At 41.8% G+C, this 10455-nt stretch overlaps 1 protein-coding gene across 1 annotated transcript; it reads right to left on the reverse strand.

Moving 5' to 3' along the window:
• Nucleotides 1-232: 232 nt before the first annotated feature.
• Nucleotides 233-9710, reverse strand: lhx2b (LIM homeobox 2b; the record flags this gene model as incomplete). The annotated part of the gene is made up of 5 exons (XM_079515477.1): nucleotides 9519-9710; nucleotides 8063-8265; nucleotides 6752-7158; nucleotides 3040-3245; nucleotides 233-538 (listed from the first exon to the last, which is right to left on the reverse strand). Exons 1-5 carry the CDS (start codon nucleotides 9705-9707, stop codon nucleotides 233-235), a joined length of 1311 nt encoding a protein of 436 aa, XP_079371603.1. The 5' UTR covers nucleotides 9708-9710.
• Between the last annotated feature and the right edge of the window lie 745 nt (nucleotides 9711-10455).

The raw sequence follows: 10455 nt of genomic DNA on the forward strand, positions 1-10455 counted from the left end.
GCCACGCATGTGTCTTAACCGGCAACGCATGTCGGGAGCCACTGGTGCGTCTTAACCCGGCCACGCATGTGTCTTAACCCGGCCACGCATGTGTCTTAACCGGCAACGCATGTCGGGAGCCACGGGTGGGTGAGTCTTAACCAGCCACGCATGTGTCGGACTGTTGCATGGCTGGACCGTTAGTACGTCGGACCAACGTATGCGCCCCCCCTAGCGGAGGAGGAAGCCTCCATCAGAAGAGGCTGGTGAGGGTCGTTTGCGAGGGGCTCCTGCACTCGTGCACGTCCATGATGCCCCCACCGGACACGGAGCTGAGCACGGAGGTGACAGTGGGCATGGTGGGGTTGGTCAGGTCCGTCAGGGTGGTGGGCGTGCAGCTGGACGGGCTCATGGAGCCGTTGGAGATCTCCGAGACGGGCCCCGACGGCGTGCCGCACGGCAGCGTGGAGCCGTCCGACGCGCCCTTGTCCACGCCGCCCGTGTTCTCCTGGCGCAGCAGGTTCCGCCGAAACTTGGCCCTGGCGTTCTGGAACCACACCTGGAGAGGTTTGCAGCAGCAGCGGCCCACGGCAAGCAAGGTGAAGAATATATATATATATAGGAAAAACAAAACGTTAAACGTTATGACAGTTTTTAGTGAGGGAATCGTAATGATAGAGCTGTATATGTGGCGCGGAGGGGGGTCACGAGGAGACGCGCTTCATCTGGAATAACAGGCATGTAAAATAAAATAATAAAACCAGAATGCATCAAAGCAAAATGATTGCTTTGTTTTCTGCAAGCGATAATTAAAGCAGCAGGATTGGTTGTTTTTTTCTTTTTCTTCTCTCTCTTTTACAGATATTTTGATTCAGAAACCTTTTTGTCTCTCTTTTTTCCTCCTTTTACAATCCCCTGGATAATATGCTGTCATCTTTGTAGAACTCAAACGATCTGCGTTGTGCTCTCACTCTTCCCATGAGCTGTATTATTGCGATCATTTTCTTTTTAAATCTTTCAGTCATCACAATAATATGTTATCCACTGAAACAGAAAATCCTTGATCTGTTTGATTTCAGCACTGTCCTTGTAATCATTGCATTCCATTAAAATAACCAGACTGCAAAACAATATCTACCAATAACAGACATTTCAATAGTACACTGCACTGGGTTTGAATACGGTATATATACTACGTGTGTATGTATGTATGTATGTATATTAGCTTATATCATTTAGATTTTGTTTTCTCAAAGCAAGCGAAACAATTTTCACAATTCCACTCCTTTTGAAATAAAAAGGTATAGAAAAAACTTTAGGTATGCCTATATATACACATAAGATATATAGAAATTATATCATTTGCACCCCGAGCCTATAATGAAATCCCCTCGCCGTCTCTCCCACACAAGCAGATATTCACCACATTCTTCCAACAATAACATTTACAGACACTTTAGAAGAGTGAATACGTTGTCACAACCCGGATTATCTTGTTTCCTTTGTCAACGCACTGATGTGTGTACTTGAGTTGACTTTCATCAAGTGCTGTACAAATGAAGCTATAATTATTATATATTTCCCCCTCGATACATAGTGTAAAGTCCTCCGTTTTAGTGTAACAAGGAGAGTAAGGGTCATTTTTTTCAAACTTTCTCATTGGTCCCATTCTATAATTTCTGTCATTTTTGCGTTTTGCGTCAAAATTAGTAGATCTACAAGCTCACAGTGCGTCTCTTTGTGCCGCGCTGCGAGCTTGTACATCTGCTATTTTTAAAATTGTCTGAGAACTGCTGATTTAGAAGTACAGTAGTAGAGTTTTATTGTGTATAGTTCAGGTGTACAACATTTCAGTTACCAGTGGTGGAAAGTACATTTACTTCCAATTTCCTTTCTTGTACTTCTACTCCACTACATCTCAGAGGCAAATACTACTTTTACTCCATTACAATTATTTGAAAAGCATATCTTGTAGATCGGCTATTTTCAAAATATTTTTTATACATTTGAAAACTTGAAATTAAGACATTCTGCACTTTCCACTTTTGGTACTTTAAGTACATTTTGATGCCAATACTTTTGTACTTTTGAATTCCGGACTTTTACTTGTAATAGAGTAGTATTGATACTTTTACTTAAGTAAAACATTTGAGTACTTTTCTCCACCACTGCCGTTCCGTTCTACCCGTAACATGGGCAGTAGTGCTGTACGATTAATCGGAAAAAACAGTTCGCGATCTAGATTCAGACACCTATGCGATCTCATTTCTACATGTGCGGAAGAATCGTGCAGCACTAGTTGGCTGTCCAATTCATTTTAGTTTACTCTTTGTTTTTTTACTGTTTTTGCTACTAGAGAGAGACTTCATAAAATAGGTTTCAAGTCAAGCACTTTGATGTCGTCTTGTTTAAAGCCACAGTAGATGGCTCCAGGTGCCACATTTTGAATGTCTTAACCCATTTTGGGCGGGAACCCCTTTTGGTGTTTTAAAGCATTGTTATACTTTAGCTATTGAAAAATAGCAGATCTACAAGCTCATAGCGCGGCACCGAGTGCCGCACTATGAACTTGTAGGTCTGCTATTTTTGAAAAATCGTGAAAATGTGCCTCAAATCTTTGAATATATATTATTATAGAGTGAACATTTTAACTCAAATCTTTGCTTCTGGGGAGGTCCCTGGAACAACATATTTTCAGATGGGGGTCGGAGGCATATTACATATACTTTTTGGGGTCCTTGACATGAAATATTGAGCACCATTAAGTCCTACTTCGCCATCAACCACAACCCCGACGCCAAGGACCTCAAGCAGCTCGCACAGAAGACCGTCCTCACCAAGCGCGTCTTACAGGTGGTGAAATATTTCAGAATTTAGAAGACATTTTTTTAATTTCGACGTCAGGCCAAAATGTCTTAATGTCCAGCAACTACAGGGCATAAAGACAATACATATTTTCCAGGGGAAAAAGAAAAGAAGAATCGTGATCTCAATTCTTGTGGTATAGGAAAATCGAGATTCACATTTGAGCGAGAACGCAATCGGTGTGGTTTCAGTCACCTGTAAGACGCGCTTGGTGAGGCCGGTCTTCTGTGCTAGCTGCTTGAGGTCCTTGGCATCGGGGTTGTGGTTTATGGCGAAGTAGGACTTCATGGTCCTCAGCTGGTGGTGCTTGAAGGACGTCCGCATGCGCTTGGTCTTCTGGCTGGAGCTGTACTGAGACTCTCTGTCCAACGAGTCACCGTCGTTCTCATTGCAGCTGAGCGCTTTGGGGGGAGGGGGGGGGGGGGGGGGGGGGCAACACGCATGCACGCACACGCACGTGCACGCACACGCACACACACACAAACACACACATTTGAAATGTTTATTTATGTCCACATATTCAGAAGTATATATAGGAATACCTTGTACAAATGGCATAAACACTGCCAGTGCAGTCAGACAATAGGAGAACAGCCAGTTACAAAGTGCATAGATGGCAAAACGTTGTTACATACAGTACAGTTGACATATCAATTAAAACAGCGCGCGCACACACACACACACACACACACACATGTGCATGCACGCAAGCACACACACACACACACACACACACACACACACACACACACACACACACGTAAGCATGTGTATAGATAGACAAACACGTGTGTGTGTGTGTGTGTGTGTGTGTGTGTGTGTGTGTGTGTGTGTGTGTGTGTGTGTGTGTGTGTGTGTGTGTGTGTGTGTGTGTGTGTGTGTGTGTGTGTGTGTGTGTGTGTCTATACATTCCTTATAGTCAGAACTAATAATTTCTTTGACTTAAATATTCCAAATACAAGTACGGATGTGTATACGTAGCCTAGATACATTTTAGGGGGGGGGGGGGGCATTGAAGACTCCATGTCACCAACAATTAATTTCACTAAAATGATTTAGCATATGATGAATTAAAAAAAAGTACTTTTACTCGTTTGGGTCATTTACAAAATGTCATTTCAACGGGAGCCATGAATCACGAATGATTCGCCTTTAAAACAATAAAAGCGAATCTGACATGACTACAGAGTAAACAACAAACTCAATAAGTATTTATTGTACTTATTGTATTTCTTCATATATATATATATAGCTTGTGATTCCATTGTATTCGTTCGGTGTTACAAATCGTAGACTATGTCGCCTAATTGGTATGTGTTTGTTTAAATGTAACGTGAGACAGTCTGATGAGTGCTGAGCCTCAGAAATAAATGTGACACATTATTTCCCGGATACTGTTTTCTTGGCACACGTGAAAGTGTTGCTGCGTGCATAACAGTCCGTCTTCCGTATTAAACGCCGCAAATATGATAAAAAAAATAAATAAAGAATTAGTCATTGAAAATCGTCAGAATAACACTTCACTTAATTAGCCCATACAAACGCCAGACATAGCAAATGTGGCAAAAGCATATGGGCAACAATTTCATGAACTGAATGATGTGGATTGTTTTGTTTTTAAATAGTTGTCTTTGCTCATCAGTCCAAAACGACGAAAATTAAATGGAAACTAAATGAAAACTAAGCTATGACGACTATAACTAAGACTAAATATATTGGCAATTTCTTCAACAAATAAAAACTACACTAAAATGTTAGGAAGGGAGTAGTGGACAAGAGATCCAGTATAAGTACAAGACACAAGTCATTTTACACTTGGTTGCATGCTCAAAATAGCAGATTTACAAGCTCACAGCGCATTGTGAGCTTGTAGATCTGCTATTTTCAACAAGTGTAAAATCAGCCATCAAGGCCTGCAAGCCCAAATACATTTTAGTCGACTGTAGATATAGTCGACTAAAATCTTATTTAGTCAACTAAAACTATAGACTAACACTGAATTATTCCAGGTGACTAAAATGTGACTAAAACTAAATTCAAACTATATTCAAGGGACTATGACTAAAAAGGAAAATCAAAAACATTTGCTGTCAAAATCAACACTGCTTGTGAAACCGCTATACGTTTTGTTTCCACGTGTCAACAGAAGAGGGCAGCACCTTCCAGACACTCTCCCCCCCTCCCTCCCTCTCCCCCCCTCCCTCCCTCTCCCCCCCCCCCCCCCCCCACCCCTCTCCACCCCCAACTGTCAGGTGAGTTGTGCATGTAAGCCTAGGCTTATACTACACTATTCAATATGTATTATGTCTCATAATTTACAACAGTCTAGACAAAATTGTTAGAATGTTTTGCCAAAACCTAAGTGAGAAACGAAAGATAATTATAAAAGAAAAGAAAAGTACAACAAAAATAAGTACAAAATAAAGTCTCTAGTCCATCTGTTGCCTGTATGTCTGTATTGTTTCTAATAGTTGGCATATTGGGTCTGATTGTTTATTTTCATCTCAATCCAGCATGCATGCATGCTTCTAAAGTACAGAATTAGAATTTAAATGTCAAAACTCATTTTACTGGCGTGTCACTAGGTTACTGCCCCTGTCAGACACACACGTACGCGCGAGCACACACGCACACACACACACACACGCACGCACGCACACACACGCACGCGCAAACACACACACACACACGCACGCACATTTCTTCCTTCCAGTGAATAACTCATCAAGTCCCATTGATCTCCCTTTGTATACTACACCCAATTTGGCCCCGTCCCCGTCCCAATGCAAGGCCCCCTGACTGTCTGAATGTGCACAGACAGGGCGAGCATGGGGGAACGCAGGAGGACTATGAGGCCTGACAAGTGGAAAATGGCAAAAGCGAAAGCCGGAACTTCAAAAAACTTCCCCCCCCCCAAAGAGGCCATGGGTGAGGAAAGAGAGAGAGAGAGGGGGGGGGGGGGGGGGGGGGGTCACCCTTCCAATCCGTGGTAAAAAAAAAAAAACAATAAGTTACAATAAGTGTTAAATATAATAACCGCATGTGACCCCGATGTGTATAGGCATATGCGTTGTCGTATACAATGCACTGTTGTTGAACATTAAAGAAAATAAATAAATAAACACTATATTGGATTATTTTTGAAATGTTTTTGTCTGAGAAATGTCTGAGTGAAACGAATGCCTATTGTTAAAATAATAATAATAATAATAATTTAAAAAAATATATGCTATAATGCCAAACAGGCTATGTTGGCTTCTTTTTTTCATTCCGAGTTCAAATGCAAAACATTCAAAATGAATTACACTTTCAATTTTCATATCCTAATCTGAATAAAGTGCAGGTTTAGTGAGGGCTGAGGGGTTAACATGATGAAAGGAATTTGTTTGGAAATACTGGCCTAGATTTAATATTATTGCAACAATCGTTGTAAACTTTTGGGGCCTATAGCACCCTTTATTTAATGAGCATTACAATCATATCCTGCGAAATTGCATGCTATTTCACCTACATGCAGTTCTTGATACAACAGTGCTAGCATGGGCCTATTATATCTTATTTTTTCACACCATGTTACACAAATCAATAGACATGAACGTGTTTTCGTGGTGAATGGTGCCTTGATAATGTTGCCTCTTTTCTTTCTTTCTTTTGCCATTCTGCTTATTAATACTTGATTGATTGAAAATTGTGCAGAATGGGTATAAAGGAAAGTTGCAGGGTCAATACAAAATCTGCTAAGAGGATAACACCATAAAAAGCACTCTAAGGGGCCTCCATTTTCAATTAATCATCAGAACATTTAAAGACATGACATACATGAATATGTCCGGGGCATTATAGCCATGCATGCATATATACCCTTAAATGTTTGTGTTATTATTATTGGGGTTGTTCCCGTTCTTACCTGCGTTATAGGCCGCTAGCTCCGCTCCGGGCCCCGGGCTTTTCCGTTTCCTGGGGCGGCCTTTCTGCACCGTGCCCACGCCGTTGAAGTAGGATAGTCCGAGCGTGTTGGCGGCATTGCCGTGCAGTCCTTTGTGCGGGTGGTGCGGCGCGCTAACGTCCCCGTGCGCGTTGCTGTTGTTGTTAAAGTGCGCCGACTGGTATTCTCCCTGTATGAGAGTCTCAAAGTGCAGGCGACAGTACACCAGGCTGTCCTTCATGCCGAAGTGGTCCCCGGTCGTGAGCATCTTGTTGCACGTCGTGCACGTGAAGCAGTTCAAGTGGTACACGAGGTCCCGCGCGCGCATCACCATCTCCGAGGCCGAGATGCCGAGGTGGCAGCGCGCGCACCTCTGCACGGAAAATCTTCTGCGGGAAAACACAGACATCCTCATCAGTGGAGTGAACGTTATAGCGACAACGCACACAAAATATACACACGTGTTATTGTTTTTGTAAATGTCTGTGCGGTGTTTATTTTTATTTGTTTTTGCAACGTGTTCAGTGTTCTAATTCTGTTGTTATTGGGGGTTATTCTGGGGCGCCTTGAGAGTTCCAACTCTTTTCATGTCAAGGCATTTGAGCCACGGATCACTATTTGATGACTTTGGATATTTTGTTACCGTTGGATATGATTTTGTCCACAAAAGAGACAACAGGCAAACCTTGAACAAAATAATGATTTTACATTCTCTAATTGTATGTAGACTTCTTGTAAATTAACTAATGCAGGTGTTTAACAACAATAATGTAACTCTTGAGAGCCTATAATTACATGCAACGCTCTCAAGAGTTAAAGACAAGGGTCCATTTGGTTACCAATAATAACCAACTCTTCATCATTTAGCTGCAGGGGACCACCTGGAACCCCCCCCCACACACACACACACACACACACACACACACACACACACACACACACACTGGTTGACAACCACTGGCCTAGTATACATGATTGTGCTTGGTTGGTTTCATGTCATGACAACACAGTTTTGGGGCGTCTGTAATTAAGGTGACAGATTTTGAGATGCGTGCGATTATTCGTCTCACTCTCATGCAGGCATGGGGTACCAGCAGAGAGCGAGAGCAATTCATACTAGGCCTATAATCTACTTTCTTTTGATTCGGTGCCCTATTGTGTGCGTAAATACCGGGTTTGCATCCATCCATCCCTCCATCCATCCATCCCCTCATATATACAAAGTAGGCTACAACAGTGCTTCGTATATATATTCCCCCGGGGGAATGCAGCATGTTACTATAGTTCACCAACCTGTAGTAGTCCTCCTTGCAGTAGATCGACCCGTCCTTGCTGAAGCAGGTGAGCTCAGACTCCAGGTTGAGTTTACACTCGCAGCACTTGAGGCAGCGCATGTGCCACTGCTTGTCCACCGCCAGCAGATAATAGCGGTCCGCTATCTTCCTGCCACAGCCCGCACACAGCGCCACCCTGTCGCTGTTCACGCAGGGCATGGCCTGGCATGGAATACATGCAATAATGTAGAATAATGAGAATATAATAATACAATAGTAATGATATGTGTGTGTGTGTGTATATCTTCCTATAGCATGCCACAGCCCGCACACATGCAGAGCCACCCTGTCGCTGTTCTCACATGGGCATGCATGGCCTGATGGAATTATACGATAATGTAGGACAAAGGAAAGGATATAACTAAAATAAAAACGATGTCAAGTTGTTTCGTTTTTCGGGCCAGCCAGCCATATGTGTGAGTCACTTATTTATATCTGTCGCCATGCACGCCTCAATGGAGCATATTATATATTGCTTGAGTATTTTTGTTCTGCTAATAGGATATAGGCTTATACACGGGGAAATTACAAATAAGTGAAATGGGCAATTATTAATAGGCCATTATTTAATGTTATTATTTTACAAAGGCTTAGTAAATAACACACACACACACACACACACACACACACACACACACACACACACACACACACACACACACACACACACACACACACACACACACACGTCCCCAACGTTCCCCATGAAAATTACGCTTGAAGCACAGTAACAAATATTTAAATTAAGTATCTCACAAATGTATGTCAGCCATTTTACCTTTATTGCCCATTTAAATACAAAGACTTATTTATCAAATTATCTTCGTAAATAGGCTAATATTAAATATGAACAAATAAGGGGAAAATATAATAGTGTGACGTAAACCATGCTAAACTAAAACATAAATTACAATTTCCCTTGTTGTGACCATGGAGTTGAAATGTTTACATTTGGAGTAATTCATTCTAGCTCAATAATCTTTTCAAAGGCTATTCAGGTTTATTTTCGCTCGATATTAACTAACAATAATAATGCTTTAATTTGCCTTTGCCTAAATTGCATTATAGTCCACAATACACACTATTAAATAACAAAGGTACGCTATACTACTTTTAAATAGTCTTATATAAATGCTATATGACTGATTAGTGATTCCCTACATAAAAGAGGCATGCTGATACAATAATAATTAAACTATTATGTAGGCCTACATTAAAACCAATGTATCTACTATATAGTTGTAGGTTTGTTAGGCCAAAATAAGTTTGACCGGATCATTTGAATAGACGATAAATAGTTATTTTTAAAATGAGCTTTTCCTATAGTTTATTTGCAGGCTCGCAGCTGAATGAAACGACCTGCATTAATATTATTATTAATAATAATAATATAGGTGTCCACTCCTCCTCCATACCGTGTCTGACTCCCCCATATCGATGTTGGAGCTGATAGCCGCTGAGTCGCTCTTCCCTCGCCGGTCCATCTCCTCCACCACGCCGTGCATGTCGCCTCCGGGCCCGGGGAGGCCGTGGAACAGCATCGTTGCCGCGGACGGGAGGATATTATAACTGTTTTCTTCAGATCTGCAGCCCAGGATTTCCATGAGACGCAAAGAATCTACTACAGCCAAGGCAGGCAGCCCCCCGGAGCCCCCCGCGTGCACAGTGCGGCGCAGTGGCACTTCGAAATGGTCTGTCTTATTATTATCCCTTTCCTTTTCCTTCTCTCGGGTTGGTTGTATGGTGTGACACAAGTAAAGAATTCCAGATCAGATCAGGAAGAAGAAGAAGAAGGAAAAAAAAAAAGATTGAGAGAAAATGGATGGACACGTGTTCTCGTCCACACTACGTGATCATCTGCCAATGGAAACCGTCATCCGAATCTGTGCAGCTCTCATTATTAATAAGATATGATTAATTAATAAATATAGGCTGAGGGAGCGAGGCAGATTCACTCTCGACTTGCCCCGATGTGTGACTGGGATTTTTTTATTTGATTTTTTTGCATGATAGGCTAGCTATAACAATGGTTATTTTTTCTTTTTTTTCTTTAACCATGAATTGACTTATCTATAAATAATGTCCATTTAGGCTACCATTCAAAACCATACCAACTACCGGTGCCTCCTCCTCGGGATTTGGGTAATTTGGAAGGCATTGGCCAAACGAAAAAAGAGTCCTTTTGTTGAGCAGCAGTAATAGGAAGCCTAGAACTCTGTCAACTGACAGCGTCGCTATACATCAAATAACCTACTGTGTATTAAGACTCCTAATACATACGAATGCTTTCCGAACGAATCGATAGCATGGCAAGTAAATCAAAAAAGAGAGCATTAATAAGAAGAGAAAGGC

The sequence above is a fragment of the Electrona antarctica genome, assembly GCF_951216825.1.
Source record: "Electrona antarctica genome assembly, chromosome: 12".
Classification (NCBI taxonomy): domain Eukaryota; kingdom Metazoa; phylum Chordata; class Actinopteri; order Myctophiformes; family Myctophidae; genus Electrona; species Electrona antarctica.